The 23,276-nt window shown below is 38.3% G+C and overlaps 2 protein-coding genes across 6 annotated transcripts in view; both read left to right on the top strand.

Annotated features, from left to right (window-relative positions):
* The window catches only part of LOC110827760 (uncharacterized), a 37,147-nt gene extending 31,041 nt beyond the window's left edge, over nucleotides 1-6,106 (top strand). The window contains exons 1-10 of one of the 5 annotated variants that reach the window (XM_022059713.2): nucleotides 78-290; nucleotides 1,032-1,159; nucleotides 1,502-1,756; nucleotides 2,075-2,215; nucleotides 2,306-2,565; nucleotides 2,860-3,061; nucleotides 3,251-3,459; nucleotides 4,057-4,317; nucleotides 5,273-5,401; nucleotides 5,665-6,106. In XM_022059713.2, the coding sequence (XP_021915405.1) occupies nucleotides 1,081-1,159; nucleotides 1,502-1,756; nucleotides 2,075-2,215; nucleotides 2,306-2,565; nucleotides 2,860-3,061; nucleotides 3,251-3,459; nucleotides 4,057-4,317; nucleotides 5,273-5,401; nucleotides 5,665-5,757 (1,629 nt within the window). In that variant the 5' untranslated portion in view covers nucleotides 78-290; nucleotides 1,032-1,080 and the 3' untranslated portion in view covers nucleotides 5,758-6,106. The other 4 variants (XM_022059714.2, XM_022059717.2, XM_022059715.2 and 1 more) reach the window with 4 other exon arrangements.
* A 2,078-nt stretch (nucleotides 6,107-8,184) lies between these two features.
* LOC110827759 (tetratricopeptide repeat protein 17) lies at nucleotides 8,185-22,739 on the top strand. Its single transcript, XM_022059711.2, has 20 exons — nucleotides 8,185-8,459; nucleotides 8,712-8,977; nucleotides 10,451-10,559; nucleotides 10,945-11,171; nucleotides 12,125-12,292; nucleotides 13,513-13,632; nucleotides 14,274-14,431; nucleotides 14,966-15,108; nucleotides 15,293-15,615; nucleotides 16,127-16,394; nucleotides 16,493-16,717; nucleotides 17,411-17,611; nucleotides 18,219-18,360; nucleotides 18,898-19,127; nucleotides 19,583-19,655; nucleotides 20,131-20,287; nucleotides 20,371-20,599; nucleotides 20,973-21,130; nucleotides 21,369-21,474; nucleotides 21,841-22,739. The coding sequence occupies exons 1-20, from the start codon at nucleotides 8,349-8,351 to the stop codon at nucleotides 21,976-21,978; spliced, it is 3,552 nt and encodes a 1,183-aa protein (XP_021915403.2). The 5' UTR covers nucleotides 8,185-8,348; the 3' UTR covers nucleotides 21,979-22,739.
* The last annotated feature ends 537 nt before the right edge of the window (nucleotides 22,740-23,276 follow it).

Below are 23,276 nucleotides of genomic sequence, written 5' to 3'. Positions count from 1 at the left end.
ATAACCAACAGTAATAAAAAAGCGCCAGTATAAAACAAATTTACATTGTAAATAGTTGTATTCTTTTCTCTTTGTTAGTGTTTGTTAATCGTTTGGAAGGTGTCCGAAACGTTGGACTTTTGTCCCGAATTGATGTTTTATTACTTTCACTCTTAGTGAGAGCTTCAAGTTTATATGCTAATTACAACATATAATATACAATGCGCAAATTTGGAGTGTTTTTAGTATCGCCGTTGGCAATTCTGCTCTCTCTCCGTTTTGTTCCAACGCGTTGGATGGTGGGTGAAAATGTGAGTTCATGGGTAATTTCCCAAGATGCGTTAAATCATTAGGATCATGATGTTGTTGAAGCACGTCAACATTACTGACTAATGTTTGGGTTCCGATTTACTTGAAATGAGTCGGCCAGTAAGGCTTGTATGTATTTAATTTTGAACATCTGAATACTGTTGCGATGTCGGGTTCTGTTTGGCACTTTTCGTTTGTGCGCAGTAGATTATATAATTAATCTTGGAGTTAACATCCGTTGGTAATGTTGATTTCTTCGTTACAATAAAAGTTATTTAGTAAAATAATGCCATCTGAAATGTTGCTCATGCATAGAAAATACCCACGGTCTTTGCCTTATAAACAGTTCCCTTCTGTTTTATGTGAAACGGGAATGTACATTTGCTGTAAATTATTCCCGATCGTTGAATTTCATAATGTGAATTTAATAGTTTCCAAGGTTCGTTACATTGCTTGAATTTTTTTCGACAAATGCTGTATTTTGCATTTAAATGTTCCATGACATGAAAACAGTTTTGAGTTTGGGATTTGGCAATTTTAGCAGCATTGAAGCAAATTGTGTTAGGGGTTATGCTATTGAATTTATATACACTTATTGTAGGAGGCACAGTTGGGATAGAAACTGAAGGGTTAGAATATGCTCGGAAGAGGTAAACATGTTGAGACATATAATGTGTATTCTTATTATGCTTTGTGTCTGCTAAAGTGTAATTAAATCCTGCTGTTTGTTTTAATTTTGACAGTTTAAATATGAAGCTAGCACGCATATGATACTTTGTGCTGGCAGAAGTGATGGCCAGAATGCCCAGTGTAGGGGAGAATAGTGCTTTGCTTTGTAAATCTCTCGGCTCTGTTGTAGCTGCTAATCTTGGTAAGTTGCAGATTGTATCAGCCACAGAATGAACTTCAAACACATGGCCAACATTGTATTTCACAATCAGTACATACAATTTTTCATAACTACTTCATTGTCTAGATTTTAAAGTGAACTTTTCCTTCTGCATATATAGTTGCAGAACTTGCCATTTTGCACATATTGTAGCATTCTGATTTGAGTTGACTTTCAGTAGAATAATGGAGACTGTCAGTAAAATATACCTTGTGTGATGTCTTCAAACTATGGTACAAGGACATTCATGAAGAATTTGGATGTTTTACACTTTTACGTGGAGATTGTTTCATGTTGTGAATATTGTTGTTTTTTATATTAAAGTTACCTGTAAGAAAGGGGGCCAGTCAGACACCAAACTTGGGGTACTGGACTGCTTGTCAGATCCTCTCACTGTGTTAGTATCACCAAGTGAAGAGAAAGAGGTAGAGCAACTGCAGAGTAGTGAGGATGACGAGAGCCTCATCGTAAGTTCTGCAGCTGCTGGTGTATCTTTCAACAGCAGTACCACTCTCACAGCTGTTACTTTGGCTGATGGTACCCAGGCATTTGTAGCGGAGGACATCAATCTAGATGCAGGTAGTGTACGGTCTGATGATGTACCGAACCCCATCATTTGTAACAAAGACATCAGAATCAAAATATTCTGTGTTATTGTAACTTTCTATCTGTTACACAATTCATTTACGTGGGTTATAACGTCTGTTTGCGCAACTGTCATATAACAAAGTCTAAAAATGTGGATCCTGTAAAATACACTGTGTGAATATTTGCAACGCGTACTATCGTCAGTAAATAAATTACAGAAGACATAAGAGGATTTGTACATCTTAAAAATGGTCATTTGCCGCACGTTTTAGACACATGTCCTGAGATATGGAAACTTTACTTGTTCAGATGGGCTGGAAACAGAAACACTGGAGTTGGAAGATGGGAGCACCTTGTTGATTCAGGAGATTCCAAAATTCTTAGATGGACACACTGTTCAGCTGGAAGATGGCACCACTGCATTTGTGCATCCCAGCATCAAAGCTGGAGGTAACATTATCCTGGAATGAATATAAAATAAAATAATTTTCCCTGTGATCACTTCAGCCTTACTGAGTAACTGGTATGTGATTTTTGCAGAAAGCTTCCAGCCAGTGGAGCTGGAAGATGGCTCCACTGCATTCATTGCTTTAAATGGATCAGTATTGGATGCTTTGAGTCTTGAGGGATTTGCTGCACTGGGCAGCGAGAGCCTTAAACAGTCTTCTGCATCATCTGTTGTTGCTGGTGGCAGGGCAGAAGATGAAAGTGGCGAGCTTTGCGTGCGTGATCGCGCAAAAAGCTTCATGTGCCCCCATGAAGGTTGTGGAAAATTATACACTACACTACACCACCTGAAGGTGATTAAAAGTATGGTGACAATATACATCAGAGATTAAGCTATATTGTAGATGCTGCGTGTTTTTGTTTCATCCGTGCTTGTGATTCTTTTTAAATTCTCTTCGAAAGGTATGGATTGAAGACCAAGTTCTTTCAGTATGAAAGACTTTCTGAATAAATACAAAGAAGCTTTTTATTTTCAAAATTTCATAGCACTAAAATGATTGTAGAGGGTTCATTGGAATTTATTTGTAATCGTAATGTGTTATGGTTTCAGTCAGCTTGTGCATTTGTCTTCTGACTTAATTTTTCAGGTTCATGAGCGTGCACATACAGGTGATCGTCCATTCCGTTGCACAGAATCTGGCTGCGACAAAGCTTTTGCAACAGGTTACGGTCGGAAGGCTCATGTTAGGACTCATACTGGGGAGAAACCCTATAAGTGCCCTGAGGAAACATGTGGAAAAAGCTTCAAGACATCAGGCGACCTCCAAAAGCATGTTCGCACACATACAGGTACAATATTATACTAGGGATGTTCCAAACTATTAACTTTGCGCCATGTAGTCTTGTATATAAACATTTTACATCATCAATTGAATTTATCAGTGTCATTCAGTATATTCATCTTTCAAATTTTATGGCCAATATCAATCTGTAAGTCTGTCTTCATATATTTATATGTACATACTCGTATGTCGCCAGGAGAACGTCCATTCCAGTGTCCTATTCCTGGCTGTGGGCGATCTTTCACGACATCAAACATTCGGAAGGTTCACGTGCGCACACATACAGGGGAACGTCCGTACGTATGTCCCGAGGAAGGCTGTGATCGAGCATTTGCTTCAGCTACAAATTATAAGAACCATCTTCGCATCCACAGTGGTGAAAAACCCTATGTCTGCACTGTACAGGTATAAATGTGTAGAGGTTATCAGAAATTCCACGGATAATTAATTTCTTTGCATCGAATATTTCAATGTAAATCCACGCCAAGTACTAATTTATTGTAGGATTTGAGGTTTTCAGTTATTATTAATGGTACCATCTGTAACTAAAATAAAAAATCTGTAACTGTCATTGTCCCCGAAGTGAATATTTGGGAAGTAAGAATGTTGTATTCTGTGATCATGGATAATTTTTTACCCAAAACAAAATGAGCTCGGTACTTTTTTATTTTAAATCTAGCTCATGGTTAGCATTCTGTATTTCCTTCAGTGTATTTTTTTATTGCCTGATGAAGACACCTTTTTATAATGCGCCTCAGAACATTTCCAGCTTCCATTTCTGGAAATTCCAGGCAATGAATGTAACTCTGGATTAACCGTGTTTTCGATTAACCACCCCCACCTCTCAGCCCTGCTCATGCCGTTAAGCAACTACACTGCATATTGCCAGCTGAATTTAGTTATTTGCTTACTTTCTTCATAATTATTATGCACATAATCATTTCTAATGACTGCTGGGCATGTTTTTTATTTGTAAGGTGGGTGTTACAATTGATTGTCCAGGGATGTGTGAAGAGATTCACTGAATATTCTTCACTCTATAAGCACCACATGGTGCACTCCCAGCAGAAGCCATACTACTGTTCGTTGTGTGCCCGTCACTACCGCCAGGCCTCGACCCTGACGATGCACAAGCGTACAGCGCACGGAATTGTTGAAGCGGATGACGGTACCGAGATTGTGCTTGGTGAAACAGTGTTTGCCCTGGCTAATGCTACATCTGGTTCTGCGGGAAGTAAAAGGGTCAGCTCTCTTGGCACAAATGTAAGTATCGGCCAGAACGTAATAAACAGGTGACCTTGATTTGGCCTGTGTGTACGTCTGTCTCCATCATTTTGAACCCTTACTTCCTTTACAGAAGAGCGTTCTTAAAATTTGAATACCAGGCGAAATGATGAACTCGTGTGTAAACAAGAACATTGTAAAAATGAAACACAGATTGGTTCAGCCAGTGCTGTGCATTTATGTAAAATAATTTTTCTCCCTGATAATGAATATTTTACATTTTCGTAACTGCTAGTGTCAGTGCGTGTTTGTCATTCCAGAATAGGGAACATTGATTCATCATAGAGCATTTGATAATGTACACCTTTATTGATACACCAAGGTAATCGGGTAAGATTTAAGGTTCTCACACTGGCCTGACTGCCCTGATGAAGGCAGAAAGTGCATCTGAGACCGGTCATTTTATACGAGACTACATTGTGCAGTATCCCAGAAGAAAGTCATCTTCATATGATCATCAGGTTCAATGTTTTGGTGTTATCATCAAAACGGGTAGGAAACTTAATAAGCAGAAACAAATCTTGTTCTAAAAAATGTGCTGCACCTCTCTCATTTACCATTCTTCATACAGGAAGCACAAGTTCCCCACGAACATCATTCAATGCAGTTAAATTCCTGCAGACTTTTTCTGTTCCCCTAACTGAAAAACATCCAACAGTGTAAGGCGTTTCCGGTAGTGCAAGAGACTATCCAAAGAGTGAAATGGGAATTGAATAACATCCCAAAAGGGGGGCACTTGAAGTGCTTCAGTAAGTTACAAAAGGACTGCATTGTGCTTTGTATTCAATGAAGCGGAGATTGTTCATCTTCTAGGTTGTGATGCTCTGTGGATTTATAGGTAGAAACATGTTTCCATCTTCAGGGCTGATTGAGCTCTGGAATTTTAAGATCCATCATGATGTTTTTGTCATCCATAACGTTGTACCACTTGCAGTTACTAGGACTGAAGGATGGTAACACACTGGTGGCACTGCAGACCTCGGACGGTTCTTGTCCGCTGGAGAACGTTTCATCGGGACAGTTCCTGGTTGTTGCGGACCCGGCCCAGCTTGCTGCTTTGGAGGTGTGTTCTCTGCTTAGTTTTTCATGCATTTCTTATGGGTTCCACTTTTTTATTGTCCTTGCCTGAATTTGGTTTAATTAACGTCCCATCTGCCTGTTTGTGGCAGTTGGTGTATTGGGTTTATGGAGTATGATTCTTATAGCACCATTCAGAAGAAACGTTTCTGCCAGGACTGCTTGTTGCTATTTGCATTTGTACTGTATCAGGTAAAGCCACTGCTATATATTGATACTTTGTTTAAATGTAATTTATGGATGTTCTAGCAACTTGGAATGACGGCAACACAAGTGGACGAAACAGACGATTTGGATATGACCGAGGATGCATCATCAGATGGTAGCATATTACCAATTTAAATCCTTCCCAGCTGTGAGACATGGATACAATAAGACACATATGCTGGGGCAGAGAGTGCAAGACGTAATTCTTCTATTTATTAGCTGGAAATGGTTTGTGACTTTGTGACTTGATGTTAAACCAATGTATGTTACTTTTAGTGTTAAACTTCTGCAATGTTTAACTGGAATAAAGTTGTGCCAAAACTTTCTGATGGTTGATAAAAAAAAGTGATACATTTTAGCGTGTTTAAAATATATATGTCGGTGAAAGACAAGTTTTATCATAGCGTGTGTGTTTGCCAGGTGATGATCCTGTAATGTCCTGTTTCAAATGGCAAGTATATTAAAATGCTGATTATGTATGCAACATGTTTTTTTCTTTTAGAAAGGGCCATGACACAGAAGAGTCAACAGGGAAGATGCATAGGTACAATTTGTCTAAGAACTCTCAGCATGAGAGAGTAAAAGTGCACGTTGTTCAGAGATAGGAGACAGCAATCAATGTCTTCACTTTCTTTTAAGAAAACACTTGTCAGACAGTCATGAAGGGCTCGTATTCAAAAACCTCCAGGAAAGAATTTTGCTTATGGGGATAGTAATTTCCTCCAAATGCTCAACACGAGACATGAATGAATGGCAAATTATGCAAAAAAAATCAGTAAATGCCCATTTGGAGAATTGAATGGTGATCGGAGGATGACATTTAAATAGAAAATGTAATGATATGAATTGGATTCATGAGGAACAGGATAGATTCCAGTGTTAAGCGTCAGACTTGATGATGTTCAAGATGAGGGTGGTTTATTTTATTGGAGAATGGATGATTCATTTAATAAGAAATGTCAGTATGAAGTGCCTGTGAAATGTAGAGCATCACAGAAGTTCATGTCATGACAAACAGCTACAGCACTTAAGTGCATCGTCTGAATACAATCAACATTTAACTTATAAAGCTTTATTTTAGGATCAATAATATTTTCATTTAATTACTAATACATATAGGTTAACCATAAACACCTTTACCTTAGATTTCGGAATATTGCCGATCACACAGCATATCTGAGTGCATTACTTTGCAAAAATTAACATAACTTAATGTATAACTTACAGTATTAAATGAAAATGTCCCAGTTACAAAACATATTTGCATTTATATAATACGCTTCTGACTAGAAAGGTAACATTCAAATTTGGCTAACAGACTGAGGCAATGTTAACTGTAGCCCAAAGTTTTGCATTTTGACTGATGTATATCAGAATGTAGTAAAGTACGCAGTCCTCAATATTCTCGTTTAAGTGTGTGTTAAAGTACATTCAAAATAAAGTTCTTTCAAGTGAAAAGGGACTAAAAACAAGCATGACTGTTCAGGGAATCTTAACCCTGGTGTTACAAATCATTTCAGTCTACATGGATTCCCAATATAATTCAACCTGCAAATATAAGACCAGATCAAAAATTATATGGAATGATCAAACTCATCACGGATAAATCGTGTTATTTAAGGACATGTCCAGGTGTGTCATTCAATTGCTTCAGCCTTTTTTTGTGCCATGATTTTTACCATCTACCAAGAGCACATATGTCTCATTTAGTATTACTGGGTTTCTAAACTTTGGCCATTTACTACTGTTTCAAATAGGTCATAATGTTTTGAAAACTGCATGTTTCTCTCCTAAGATGATCAAATTTCTTAAACATGTTCTGTTCAGAATTCTAGACTATGGAGAAAGCTCAAACTAGAATGTACCATCATCATATCCCTTAAAAATGGAAGGAACATTTTCACATGCAGGGGGACAGGATTGTATGCTTGTGAAGACATGGATTGTAACGTTATGTGTGTTGTAAACTCTGAGGAAACAGAGACTCGCCAGGCTGAGCTTAAGCAGATTATAATCATTTTAACTTCTAACCGAATTAACAAACTTATAATGCTTTGAAACATGTTCAGGTGAACAGTGAAAAATGACAGAAAAACTAAAATATCTAAGTAGTGCACAAACCATTGACAAGTAAATGTAACTGGAATAAAGTCGCATGTTTATATGTTTATTAATAGCATCTTCATAATCCTTGTCATAATTCACATCATACACTCTGACGGACAACATGGCAACAATAATAACTTTAATACTCCACGACAGTGTTAAATGTTACACTAGCGACAACAAGATTGATAGATTCTCTTTGGAAAAACATATGACAAACTTGATTCTATCTGTTGCAACTCGAATAAAGATCCGATTGAAATTTATCAAAAGTTTCGATTGATAATTATATTCAGCTATTGAATTTATTCAATGATGAACATCGTATTTAAACTGAGATGTACAAAAACTGACTTCCACAATATGTATTAATTTGAGGCACATTCAGCGACTACAAATGGTTATACGTTGTTTTTTTTGGTTATCCGTGGTACAGTGGGACCACATTCTGCATCTGTGCAAGAACAAGAAATCGGCTGCTCGTACGGACAACACGTCATAGTCAGTTCACGTTTGTGTTATTGATGTGATAGTTTTTTGTTTGTTATGCTGCCACCTGTCAAATTTTTGTACTAAAACTGTTAATATGACGATCAGTCTTCGTCAGAAATAAAGGGAAAATGTTAAAGTTGAAGTCATGGAAAGGTTTTGTTGTGCTGTTTGAGATATTTTTAGGAATATCGGCGTCAACTCATTGGGTTGTTACTGAGAATGGGCTTATACAATCACAGGTATGAAAGAATGTTTGCGTTATACTTCATTAATTGTAATTTTTAGTGTTAGTGAAACAGTCGTATTGGTCTTCCAGATTGAATTATTGCAGAATGATTAAATATTCGACTACGGACTACTTTATATCTTTTAAGCTATTTTATGTGCTGTAAATTATGCTCTCTGTATTATGTACAACATGAATAAATCCAAGTAGTTCCCAAAATTGGTAATTTGATAATGCTTTCTATCTTGATGTTTCTTATTCACAGCTGGACTCAATTTTCAACATCCGCCGCCCATATGATCTGCTGGCACTGCTGGAACAGGAATGGCGAGTGAAGACTGTAGACACTCTTTACAGGGATCTGGTGTCACGCAAAACTATTATAGACAAAAAGTGGGCAGGCGTAGAGAATGCAAAAGACTTTGAAGATCGCTTATTTTCAGAAGATCCTGATTGTATTCGGGCCGAAGAACCTTTGTCTGACACAGACCTGTATCCCAGCCTGGTGGGCGATATTCAGGACCGCATTAGGTGGGATTAATAAACGTGTTTTTTTAAATTTTTAAAGGAAACGTTTAAACTAGCAGGCCTGTAACCAGTACACTTAATTATTTAATAAATTATGCCCACTGTGCATTTCTATTTTCCATCTACAGTGTGAAATGTTCCCACTTTGCACATTATACGTGAATTTCCGTGCTTGTTGTCACATGCATTAGCTCATACTTTGTTTCTACTCATTTGTTAGTTTTCATATCTGTGATGTAGATTCTTCCTATTTATTTCTCTTCGCTTACCTGTTCTGGAATAGTTGTTATGAAGTGTGTGTGTGGAAAATATGTGGTTTCTCAGGTCCTTAATAAAAAATACATCAATGCATGAAGCTGTGTGTGTTGACAGACCCAGTCCCTTTTTCATTGTTCTTAGTCGTTATAGCACTTTTTCTTATCCATGGTGTGTGAGTGTGTTTTATTAGGATGACATCAAGATATCTGAAGTTTGTTGTTTCAAGCCTCTTGCCTTCATGGAGGGAATATTAGCATAGACATGCAGTTGTTGTAATGTTTATTTACTCAGTCCATAGCCTGTGCTGATTTTTGTGTGGTCTTCGTTGACGTAACCTTCTGTTAGAACTAATTTTTTCCTCAATTTAATTTTTCAAGTAAGGGCTCCAAAATATTGTTGACGTTGCTTCAAGAGTTTCTGTTGTCGGCATACTTTGGACGATGTACATTTTCCTAAGTTGTTGACCAGGTATTGTGTTCATGAAAGTGTACCTTTCTGCACCGCCAAGTGCATGACGGCTGGTATTTCCCTATTCACAGTACCAATAAGAAGGCTGTGACTTCAGTCGTACATATATATTAGTGCAGATGTTTGGACGTATTCCATTTGTCTTGTCACACATGGTTGGTTTACATTGCCCACACATATGGTCTTTGATGATCTTTCTGACCTCTGTTCACCTAGACAGGGTCATATAATCTATTTCTGAGGTGGTAGCACGCATGGGGCATATTCTGTTGCTTGTAACAAGGGGATCATGAGAATGGTGGTCAGCAGAAGGGATGTACAGCTTAATGTTAGCTCTGAACCACAGTGGGGAGGACTTCAGTCTGTGAACAGATATCTGACTGGGGGTCAAATTCAGATCCATCTGAATAAGAGTGCATTGTTTTATCCCCAGAGTACTGGGTTCTTCTTTCACAGGTAACTTAAGGAATAATGGAAATATAACCTAATTGTAATACTATTTGCATACATTCCTTATTTTCATATATGGGTTTTCACATATGTACAGATTTAATGTCGGAAATCAAAATTTGGACTGGACGTGCAAGGTGTCGGGCAATAAGACGCTTAATAAAATCATCAGATTTAAACAAGGGCAACAGCATAATGTCTCAATAATCACATAAACAGAGTTAAATCTCATTGCAATTCATAGATAGTACAGATGAATACGCTATTTTCTTTACACGTAGTTTATGATTGTTGTTTTAGGTTGGATCGCTACCTTTCTGTTGATATACCTGCGAATGGTCCTTTGTTGCCATTCTGCACGCACACATTTTCTTTGGATTTCAGTATGCACGCATTTGAACACCTCCATGTAAGTAGATCGTTTCACTTTGTCAATATCTCTTGGTGGTACACTTTCCTGTGCCTCTTATATTTAGGCTTTTATAGTAAGTAGCGTATATTTTGCTTGAGTGCATTCAACAGAAAACAATGTTCAGGTTTATTAGTGAGGTGTTTGTTAAATTCTTTAGAAAGACAAGTAATTGTCATAAAAAATAATGATGTTTGTGCAAAAAAATATATTTTATTTATTGTATTATTATGACGTATTCCTCATCCTATTGTCACGTGGCTAACTTATGGGTCCATAGAATGTAATAATATGCAGACACTAGCCAGGATATGTCCATTGAAAACGGAGGCTGGTGTTGCGGCTGAGTGTCTGAGCACTGTAGAGCGTTGTGTGGTGTTGACAGGCAATGGTGAAGAGAGCTAACCTGTCGGCAGGTCCCGAAGTGAACCTTGCAACGTCTCTGCTGGGGGACAAAGATCTTGCCCTCTTCGGTCATCAGGTGGCCTTGGGGCTTAAGAAGAACTCTACTTCGTGGCTTCACTATAATCTGGCATCCATATTTTGGAGAATACGAGGGGATTCACCTAATGCAGTGGAGTGTGCACGCAAATCTGTTCACTTTGCACCAAGGTAAATTTATCTGGTTGATGTTCAGCTCCGTGAAAATGACGTCTAGAACCAGTTTCTTGCTGGTGGTTTTCTTTGTTGATGCTTATTAATGTGTGCAGATCTATCCTTTACCTCTCATGTACCCTCATTCTTCACACAGACTTCACTTTTGCATGAGACTGAAGTGTCACGAGTAAGTCCAGTCAGTTGCCCAGTCATGCAGGCAGCATGGCTCCGGCCGTCTTAGTCGTATAATGTGCAGGTATTAATTATGTGTAAATTTTATCTCGTTTTCCTTCGTGTCATTTGGTTTTGTTCTTTATATTGTATACAAAGTTTTAAAATGTATGTTCCTAAGTTTAATTTGTTGCTTTAATATGAATTATTATAGTAATATATTTTATTTATAGAGTTTTTATATGCATAATGAAATGTTGATATATGAATGTATTTCTTATTAAACAGAACTCAATTAAGTTTTAACCGCATTATCATCAGTTTTCATAATTTTTTATTTTATGATTAGATATGTATCATTGTTCATATCACAGTTTTATTTATGTTTTTCTTCCTCCATACTTATTACAAGAAACTAAAATTTGCGTTAATTCATTTTGTCTTTCACGGCATCGTAAAATTTTAAACTGATCCATCAGCTTGGCTTTAGCAGAAATGGATTTAGTAAATTGTTAGTAGGATTTGAGGTTTTTTCCCTGATGATGGAGGCAGCAAGGACGTCTGAAACGTTGACAAGTTTCTATGAGAGTAATCGGTGCAACGACCAAGAAGACAGTTGTTTCCAGTTAATAGTTCTTGCTGTATGAATATACCATTTGTCCTGTTCCTCCTCTTTGTTTCTGGAGTTATGTTAGCTGTACGTGTCAATTCCGTGCTTGAGTTGTCACAGCTTGAATTCCATTCTCATACTTTCTAAAATTCACTAAATCCCATTCCTGTACATCCTCTGTTCACAGGCAGTACAGAGATCTAGCTCTACTCAATCTTGGTGCTATTTTCCACCAGGCTCGGTTTCCCGCTGAAGCAGCCATCATTCTTCACGCGGCTGTGGATCACGCTCCGCTGGTGGCCTCAAGCCACTTTTTGCTTGGTAATGTGTACGCAGTTCTAGGTGATTACAACAGGTGAGATGCTGAACATTATTTGAAAAAATTTTCTCAGAACACATAAATTTTGTAGTAACAGAAATACATCATAAATAGAGCCTGGTGATTGTAAACTTATTTTTTATAGTAAGAAACACTTCTGAAAATCAGTCAAACATTAAATCTTGGTCAAGGTTTTAACTACACAGCTTTGATTTTAATGTCCTTGAAATCCTATGAAAAATGTTATTCCTTATGTGTAAGCCATGAACACTAAAGAAATTGTGACCAAATTTCAACAGTAATCTGGCTTCTGCTGAGATGAAATCTGTTCTGATTTTAAGGAGACATTTCATTTGATGGCTATAAAGAATGTTCCTTAAAATATTTTTACATTTTGCTTCATATTGATTATATTCCAAAGAGAAACCATTGTAATTAACTGTAATAACATTTTATACGTCTTCTAGGATCAAGACATAAAAATTCTCAAATAATGTATTTAATAAGTTTAAGTGACAGCCGTGTGAAAGATTATGGAACGGTGATATATTCTCCTAAGATTCAGTTTTTAGATGTGTTTTTTGTGAGGATGATAGAGGTTACTGCGATTTCTTTTTCTGGCACAGTTTACAGGTTAGGAACAACTACCATTTTATGTATCTGAATTAGTTACGTCACACGTGCTGATGACTGCGCTAGTTCCACTCATTGTCAGCCTGAGTCTAGTACAGAAAGACTAAGCTATTTTATTTGAAATTAGTAAGAAAACTGAAATTTATTCCATTGCAGAAATTTTGGGAGACTGAATTGGATTAAAATACTGGAAGAACGAAAGGATTCCCTTGCATTGTAAATGTCTTGATGAGATAAGAAATTACAATCACACCCATAAAGTCGCTCTCAGTCTAAACCGTTTCTTCCTTATGCTTGTTTACTAAATGTGACGTCTGTATGGGGTCGGCATCTTCTTTAGCAGTTGGGCCTTAACTTGCCTTCTTGATTTAGTATTTTCATGAGGTGTCTGTCAGAGTAATGTCTTAGCTGTACGCGTCGTCGTCATCAGCTACGTAATTCTGGTATTGTGAAGTGAAGACAAATCTGTGCTTTAAATACCTTCTGCCTTACTTTTGGTTGGAATTTCTGCAGGGGGAGGGGTATAATTTTTCTATATGCAATTGAAATTTAGTGCAGTAGCGACAGTGATTCGTGTTCTGTTTATCCCCTCCATGGTTTCATCATAAACATGAATTGTGTAGGTCGGTGGCATGTTTTGATAATGCAGTGAAGCTGCAACCTGATATGGATGAAGTGACACGGATTAAATACTCCGTACTGTGCCATAAGAAGTTGGAAAGGGGGCTTCTTCATCTTCATGAGTAAGTACTGTTAATTTTCCCTCAAAGTACACACGTTTATTTGGTGTTGTCATCCCTTGGCTAAGCGTACTAATGACCCCAAGAACTGAACGAGTTTTTGTGTGATATTATTACTGTTACATTTTAATTCTATTTAATAAGGGGACCTTCAAAATTCCCCATGATGCACATCAATTGCACTGATAGATGGTGTTTCATATTCCATACCAGTCATCACATGTGTCGTCTGTCTGTGAACGTTCGGAGTACCACATAATTATATAAAAATATAAAATTAGTGTCTGTTGTTGGGAGAGAGTAAGTTTAGTCTGACGTACTTATTCATCGTTGCAAGTTGCATTGTATCGTGTGATGTCTTCATATAACACTGCACTGTCAGACAGTAGTAAATTGTAACTTCAACCAGACTACGTGGTGCTCCAACCCAGAAGACAGCCATCTTGAAATGGAATATTCATCATCCTTTCTCATAGCATTCTTTGCATTACTTCCTCAAATACTTCCCTTTTTAATTTACTTTGCACTTGGCTGGCAGATGATCACCTCTTTGGTGATTTAGTTTTTTTATTGGAATGCTGCCCGAGTTTCTTCAACAAATGTTGCAAGACTGGGATTTTACTGCATGTTTTTGTACGTTTCAGGTCCCTGCAATACATTTTAGCTGAACTTCATGACTATCACAATAAACAAGAAGAATGGTTGAAGGAACAGGAGACGCTGATGTGGGAGCAAGCTCCGCTTGACGTCCGTCTGTTGGGAGAAGATAACAGTTTTATATCGGCCGTGCTGGGCAGTAAGGGTGAGGAAGCGATTTGATCAATTTTGTGTTTTATACAGATCAGCAGACAGGAGTCAGCATGAATAATGACTCTCTAGAAAATGTGAGTACTGGCTTCACATAAGAAATAGTAGTAGTAAATATTAACAAAATAACTGTGTTGGAAGGTGATAAAATTTGCTCGGAAAAGAGGTGAGTGTAAGAAATTTAATTCTACGTGTTATCCAGCAGTCATTGTATGTTCATGTCTGTGATGTGTCTCCACAAATGAATTTCGAACTAACTGATGGAATTATATGAAATTTTACCTCCATATCATCTTTATATCAAAATTACTCGCCATCAACAGTATGAACCTGCTGGAAACGCATGTTGTCACTAAGAGCGACCTGAAATTATCCAAATAGTATGCAAATTTAGTTGGACTAATTTTTGTATTTTTGGTTGTTAATGTGAAGTAGCAGACAGCACAAAATCTGTATTTAGGGATTGATCAGTACTGAACTGCTTCTTCTTAATATTTGAAAAGAAATCATTTGGCATCTTGTATTTCAGGCCACAGCTGTATGCGGCGGATCCAGGACGGGCGCCCGGTGTTGAGTTGTGATGTCAGTAGTGAGAGTAAGTTGTTGGCCCACAGTCTGCACATTGACATCAGTCTCAGTCTCCAGATGCTGCTCAGGAATGTGGAGTTACAGGTAAGCTGGTGTTCATGAATTTCAAATGATTCTAAGAAAAACAAGTTTTGTTTCCATAAACAGCCTTAACTCATTGACTTTGTAAGTATGAAGTAACATAGTATTAGATTTGTTAGGATCGTTATTTCTGTTTATGGAATTTTTAACAAAGTTGCATTGCATTCTGGATGTATTCTGGTTACAGGCAAAGAAGATCAGCGATCAGGTGTCTCGACGAGGTCTCTTGTCTCGTGCACCGGTGGCACCGGATGGGGGTGGGGCTCAGATGCGGCAAGTGAAAGAAACGGTTGAAGGTGAGGAAGCTGCGTCTAGCGGCAGCAGTGACAGTGCCAGGTATCACACTCCCACAGTCGCACCTGTCTACCCTAATTCACCTCCAGATTCCATTCCGAAGAAGGCCGCAACATACGAACAAGAGGACTGGCCCCAGCAGGAAGAATGCACAGCAGTGACTTCGCCAGTTTACTTCCCCCCTGTGTTCCTGCCTCCGGAGAATAAGGGTTTTGAGTAAGTTTAATTTCTTCCTCTCTCAGTATGGTCAATCAAGAGGACATATTGATTAAAATTGTTTTCTTTGTTGTCTTATCGTTTGTTTTGCCAGAAGGGTTTTCCGTAACAGGTTTGTGGACTTCTTAAATTTTGTATGAATCTCTTTCTGTATGCAGATAAATACAAGTGTGTGGGTTGCATTAATCCTTGAAGTTATAATTGTGTACTGTTACATGTTTGAAGTGTTTACTGGCTGGAATTTTAATTGTATGTGAATCATGTTTAAGTTAGGCTTTGACTGGGTTGTGGACACAAATACAAACATTTAGAGCAATTTAATTAGAGGTCATCCTGTCTTTTTTTCGTAATTTACATAATTCACAAAAAATTTTATAAGTATTAAATTATTTATGATCTTGGTTACATCAGATCAAAGTCTGATCGATGTCATATTCCTGAAACAAGGTCAAGTTCTGTTGTATAACTTTTTTAATTCTGGCAGTGGTTGAAGAACTGACTTCTTCTGTAGGGTGCACTTATATTTGGGCCAGCTGATAGACTTGCCCCCTGGCACAGAGCATGACTTGCCATGGTACCCACCTTTGTGTAACATTGCCAACTCTGGCACGGGTCCGGAATCGGACTCTTACTTCCCGTCATCGCTGACAAGAGACGGTCTCCTTGATGTTCCTGGCACAGAGACCAGCCTGAAGTCACAGCTGACTAAGTATGTCACTGAGGGACGTAACATGGTGGAAGCGGAGATTGGGCAGCGGATTCTCACTGCCATCAACAAGGTAACAGATCACTGATTATTTGTCTTGAGTTACCACTGCTTTGCAGTGGTCATGTTCATAATGTCACTGGCTGATGAATGTATATAACCTTGTTCCAGAGGGTTGGTCCGAGCTGGCTCTTGCGGACCCTGGCTTCTTTGTACTGGCGTGTGCGTGGAAATTCCCGCAATGCAATGGACTGTCTCCGCATGGCTCTCACTTCAGTTCCGAAGGAGTTTCGTGATGTGGTGTTGGTGTCTTTGGGCTCTTTACTATATAAGCTAGGATATCTTGATGAAGCGCTGAAAGCTGCATCAGAAGCACTAGCTAAAAATTCTGTGGAGGTGAGAAACTTGAAGACAAGGATGTTATAATTAATATTGTAAATAATTTCATGCAGTTTCCTGTGTCTCTTGAACTTGTCTTCCCAGCTGAATTTCACAATGAAAGCTGATATCTGGAACATTTCATTAATCTTATATCTTTGGTGATTTGTAAGAATGTCAAAGTCAGTTAGAATTGCATTTCTGTCACTGGAAGAAAATGTGCCTTCTGTTGGAGATGTTTTTACCTGACAGGTTCCACTGTTCCAGAAAGTGGAAAATAATATATGACTTGGTAAACATTTGAGACTAGAAGATAGTTTTTTTTTTTGTTTTACAATTTTCTTGCATATATAAATCATAAAATGTCCATTACTTAATGCAGTAATGATGTCTCATCATTCTGTATATAATATTTGTGTGAGTTATGTAATTTTCACTCATTCTCAGGGTTTTTTATGCCACATGCTTCAGAGGTGGTTCAGTTTTTCAATTTTGGGTTTTTTTCCTTAAATCCCGGCACCTACATTTGAGGAAGTGGCATCAAGACAAGTTTCCTTTGTGCTTAATTATGTTTTCCAGAGTTGCTGTATCTCTGATTATTGTCTTTAAATTATTGGTAAATTCATTTCCTATTAAGAGATTGTCACCTTCTGTAACCTAACCTAAACTTCATCGTGTGGAAGTTTGACAGTAACTTCCTGTGGTTGACAGCCAGCGACACATTTCCTGTTGGCGTCTGTTCTGGAAGGAAAGGGTAACCATACAGGAGCCATACATCACTTGAAGCAGGTCTTGACTATAGATCCAGATTTTTTAGAGGATGGTCATGTAGAGAAATATCTGCTGGCAGTCTCGTGTCAGCTGAAGTTTAGTACTGGTGTTTGCATTCCTCCTACACAGGACAGCCCCGAGGTGAGTGTTTTTGCTGCATGTCATTATGAAAAGACTTTTGCTAGAGGCTTGGAAAAATTTTGTGGAGGAAAATAAAATAACAATGTATAATCATGAATTTTAAGTTTTATGTCTTTATGCTCCATATTGTTTTCTAGTGCTGGTGAATATCATCACAAATTTCCATTGAACCTGTTCAGCGTACTCATCAGAACTTCAAGACACCTCCACCACCAGACCATATTGTCCTCTGCTAACAAATATATTTTTAAGTGAACGTTTAACATTTGTATGAAATAACAGGGATTGTGAAGCTTAATGTCCTGATACTTATAATGTTTATCCTTCATCTGCTGTACACATGCCCTTGTTCAACATTTGCTATAGCGTTTTATGCTTGTTCATATCAACATTTTGTCACACTACTTTAATACCGATCCTGGTAATCAGAATAAATTATATAAATGTCTCTTTCTGGCACTATATTTTAATATATTAAGTGAGATAGAGATACATAACTTCTCCATATTTTACTACATTAGTCATGGTAGAGAACTGCTTTACCAGGTGCACAAAAAGATATTTTGATCAGTGTGTTGTTTACTCGTACGTACTGTTGCATGTCCAGGACATGTGTGGGGCCAGCAGTGGGATACAAGCAGCCAAGCAGTTTGGTGTGGAGGGACTGGAGGAGGGAGAGGTGGTCGTTTGCAGTCCAGACGGGGAGCAGTGCCACGCTGTCAAGTGCTTTTCAGCCAGTGACGACACTGGTACGAATTTTATAATTTTCAAGATGTTATCACATTCCATAGGAAAATTATGAATTTAATATTTCTTAAACTTTTGTTGTTGTTTGCTTCTTATCACACATTATAGCAAGAAAACAGTTCTTACCCCCATCAGGTCTCATCTTGTCATATCCTGAGCTCACAGTCATGCCCTCCCAAATTTGGAAACATTCACTCGGAATTCAGACTTGTCTTCATTGCTGTACTGTCGAACCCTTATCATACAGATGTGAAACGTCATGTACCTGAATCGAGGATTTACGCCTTGCCATGTTGCGGTAGGTATTGAGTGCGCTATTACAATTAATCAACTTACTTAAAAAATATTAGTGGGATTTTTGCGAGTTAATGTTATTTGAAGGACACAGTTTACATGCATGATTTCCACAGTGTTTAGGTCATTCCATCACTGACTAGGGTCTAGGTTTCTGACTGAATATTATATATTTAACTTCCAAATTCACGCAGCATACGCGTTGATGAATGCTGATATTCCAGCATTTTTTTTGGTTTATACAGGTAGAATTGTGACTCTTGAGCCAGCTGCAGTATCGCAGATTTTGGCTCTCGATACAGAAGGTCAGTGTGGAGGCAGGCATGGACTGCTGAGTGATGTTATTGCTTTCAAGATAAGCAGCAATGAGAAGGGTGCAGACCCTCCTGCTGCAGCAGCTGAGAAGCTGGATGAAACGGAACTGGAACATATGAATGATAATAGTGCTGTTCCCACAGTGAGTCCTCGCCATGAGGTAATCAAATTTGTCCAAACTTCAAAACCTAGAGACATTTGTTGAAGTATCTAGTTATATCAAATCATAATATTTGTTATTGTTATGTACGTAAATTTTTGTCTCGGTGGTTGAGGTATCGTGCAGAATAATTTGGCCTAGACAGGCATGACATTTGAACGAGATACATCCTGCGGCATGTACCATATCAGTGGATGCAATTTACAACATGGTTCAGCATGATCTCACGTTTTAACAAGGTTCTGCTATATTTTAAAAGCATCTGATTGTGATGTGCTGTGCATTTTAAGCGCCCTTTACTTCGGCAAATTAATTCTGTTGACATGTGTTTATGATTCCAAGACAGTATGTGTCTGAGTAAATCATATGTTTGTCTTTACAGAGATGTGTTCTTTCTGCCATATACACAGATTAATTTCTGAGAGTGGGAAGTCAATTTTTAACATTTTTTTCAGGAATTCCATCTTCAAATTTCGCAGGGTGAAGCAGCCTCTCCTCGAAATTCCGAACCACGTGGAGATTTCTACGGTATGTTGATCTTTCATATCATACTATGTGGTAGAAGTGGGTCTTTTTTGTGATAGGAAATGATACTCATTAAAGACGTTAGATTACATTCGTCCATTTTAAAAAATAAGAATTTGTTATTTAACTGAGTCAACTCCATTTGTTATGCGAATTTATCATAACAGGTACTGTGTGTTAGACCATTTTAAGTGCTGTATAAACCATTTAAAATATTTGCTCATTACTCAAGTTAAAGTGAAAGGCCAGAATGAATTTTTAAAAGGATAAGAACAAAGCACTTGGCAGTAAGAGACCTTGATAATTTCATGAGCGCAGATATTGCTCATTTAAACATGGTCAGGGTGTTCTGGAGACACAGTGGTAAGTTCTCTGTGTGTGCATGCACGTACTCAGGTACTGTCAAACCCCAAAGATGTAGTTCATATGACTGCACTGCATCAGTGACCAAATTACTACTGCTTGGTCACACTTCCAGTGTCTCTGAGAGATGAACCTGCGCCAGATACTTCGTTTCACGTGTATGACAGGAGTGGGGCTTACGCAGTTTCACTTGACGAGTGCGACCATATCCGCAGTATTGACTGGGACAAACTAGCTGCTGCATGGTTCAGTGCATCTGTGAGGCATATCCGGTGAGTTATTACTGCGTGTTTTCTGAGACAATTCTTGAGTGAACGTTGTGCATGTATAATTTTTTGTTTGATGTGTGTTACAGGCTTGATTCACATTTGCCAACCGCTCAGCGGGAGACGCTACAGCCCCACTGTTGCATGTCAGTCAATCCATCGCCAGTTATAACAGACCACATACCTGCCATCCGATTGCGCTATCGGCTCCATTTAAGTCCAGATCCCAGGGCAGCCCAGTGGCTTGGCGTCTTAGCTGGCGATGAGAACAGTTCCACAGAGGAACTGGGCACACGAATAGCACTTGCTTTGCAAGAGGTACAGTATATGAAGTATTACTGTGGAGAATCATTTGAGAAAAGGGGATTTTAATTCCTTTAGTATGAGGTTGTCAGCCTGTCTTCAACTCTGGGGTTTAAGAGTTCGGGAGTATGCTACTGTGCAAACAGCCGGCTTGACTGCACACGTGCCACGATGCATGGCTGATTGAGGTTGATAGTGTCAGACTCATCACTATTTTTTATTCAAGTATTTGTTTCTCGTTTGGGCTACACAACTTCCGAGCCACAGAATTGTTTGTCTTTTTATGAATTTTTTAAAGATTAAATATGTTAAATTAAAATTTCTTCACACTATGTTGATCGTAAGACGAGGCTTAGCCATTAAAACCGTGTTATATCTCTATGGTTAGAATGCCACGTCGTGGGTGCTAGCAACAGCTGCAGCACTGTACTGGCAAGTCATCGGTCAAGGAGATCATGCCGTCACGTGCCTGCAGCAGGCCCTTCAGCAAGCCCCCAGCCCCGTGCAAGACATTCCACTTATTAGCCTGGCCACCTTGTTTCACAGGTAACACAGAGGAAAGGTGCATTTATTTGCATTTTATTTAATTTTGTTCTCAGTAGCTGCTGGCCAGGATTTGAACCTGGGACCTACCAAATACAAAGCAGGAGTGCTAACCATTGTCATTATAATGACAGGATGGGGGTACAGCAAACTGTTGAAACATCTTGCATATGAAATGTGTGTCACGCTGTCAAATATAATTATAGATTAATGATGCTGTGCTGCTGTGTTGATGTTCCAGGGCTGGTTATTACAGTGATGCACTGATGGTAGCTAACCTGGCACTTGAGCTGGTGCCAGAGTTTGAAGTGACACACTTTACAATTGCCAATATCCACACTTCCATCGTAAGTATTTCACCAGATGCTATTGTTTTCAGTATATTCAGTGGAGCTTTTCCTTTTATTCTCTTTATTTTACTTTCGTTGACAATTTATGGTCGTGCCATACCAACGTGTGTTGCAGATTTTTGCTCGTTATTTGTTATAATTTGCAACATTTAGAAACGAATAGGTTTCGAGGTTCTCACTGTCACAAGTATAAAAATGGCTGTCTTCTGGGTTGTAGCGCCGTGTAGTCTGGTACAATTTTTACCTTGGTAACATTTCACAGGTACTTGCTGTCTCCATCATCAAGGCAATGAATCCACTCATCACTTACACTTTTCTGTAATTATAAACTTGTTCAGTTACTCTTATATTTTAATCTTGCAGGGTGATCTAGAGAAGGCAATCACATTTTATGGATCATCTTTAGCCCTGCGACCTGGTTTTGAACCTGCACGAAGACGTTTGCAATCCGTGCTGTGTTCATTGCATTTTGACAGTCACACTGTGAAGACTGGTCCATAAGACCAAGGAGAGTTGGTCTTGCATTCTCAACAGATTAAGGATTGGATGCTCCAAAGCTCTGAGTCTGTACACCATTAAATCAGTCACTGCTTTCACATCAGTAAATGTAAAAAACATAAAATATTCTGGAAATGTAATAACAATTAAAATGTAAAACTAATCCTGAAAAATATTGTCACTTGTTCCTGAATGTGAATATTGCATTCCTATTGGTGTTTGTTTATAAAATCTATGGGCTGTAGAGAAATTAAGTGAACACTATAGAAATGAGAAGAGATTGAAATTGCTAAGAGTAGATGACTCAGTTGGAAGAGCAGAAATAGGGGTCGAGGAAAGATGCGTGATTCTGTGAAGTAGTTTCAGGTTCCTCAGTGAGACAGTCTGTTGTCATGTCCTGCATGTGAAAGGAAACTTTGGTATCAAGAGGTGCAACCAAAACCATGTTCATGAAGGATAAGCTGCAGTTTGACGGTACAGGTAGAAATTTGCTAATGTCCTCGTGTTTCTTAATCGTTGTATTTGCAAGTGCTGTTCCTCCACAGGCAGTTTGATCCATAAATGGGAGTGACATTTTGATGGAGAGGGCTGACTGTGTCAGTGTTGTATGTTATTTTGCCAAATCACACTTCTGAATTTTGAAGCTTGTTCATCCTTCAAAAAACGTATTTTTGTTTCTGCTTACATAAGCATTGAAGTTAAAATGGTTGTCAGTTCCAATGTCCATGTAATAAGAAGTAAAATATAAATATGTGGCATTATAATATGGCTTTTAATCATAAGATACCAGTCTTTGTAGTCCCCATGGTGCTAGTATTGTTCCATCTGCATACTGTGTGGTTCAGTACACGCTGATAAATGGAGTGAATATTTCACGACATAGTATTTTTTGAGTTATTAATCTGACTGCTAGCGTCAGCTGTAAATGGGAAGTAGGAAGTGAGATTTGAGGTTCCAGGACTGGTGAGTATGAGGATTGCTGTTTTTTGTAATGTTGCGTTACAATCGTTTCTCTTCCATGTTTGTTTACTATGAGTGGCAACTGTTGATAAGCCTGACATCTGTCGGTAGAACTAAAATGCAGGCTTATATACAGAAGACGCAACGACCAATCACGAACAGAGTCGTTGCATCGAGTGGGGAGTATAAAGCTGCTTGTCTGCCTGTAATTCATCAGCATCGTTTTTAAAATTGCAAGTATTTATAATTTCATATTAATGCACACAAATTAAATGGAGCAAACGTTTTACAATAATAAAAATTTCAACTTAAATTGTACAATTACCAGGGCAAAATAGCAT

Source organism: Zootermopsis nevadensis, unplaced genomic scaffold (genome assembly GCF_977971745.1).
Source record: "Zootermopsis nevadensis isolate Lab colony 2312 unplaced genomic scaffold, Znev_1.0 Znev_ptg000032l, whole genome shotgun sequence".
NCBI classification, from domain to species: Eukaryota; Metazoa; Arthropoda; class Insecta; order Blattodea; family Termopsidae; genus Zootermopsis; species Zootermopsis nevadensis.
The sequence above is the reverse complement of the archived record's forward strand: the minus strand, read 5'-3'. Positions and strand labels throughout refer to the sequence as shown.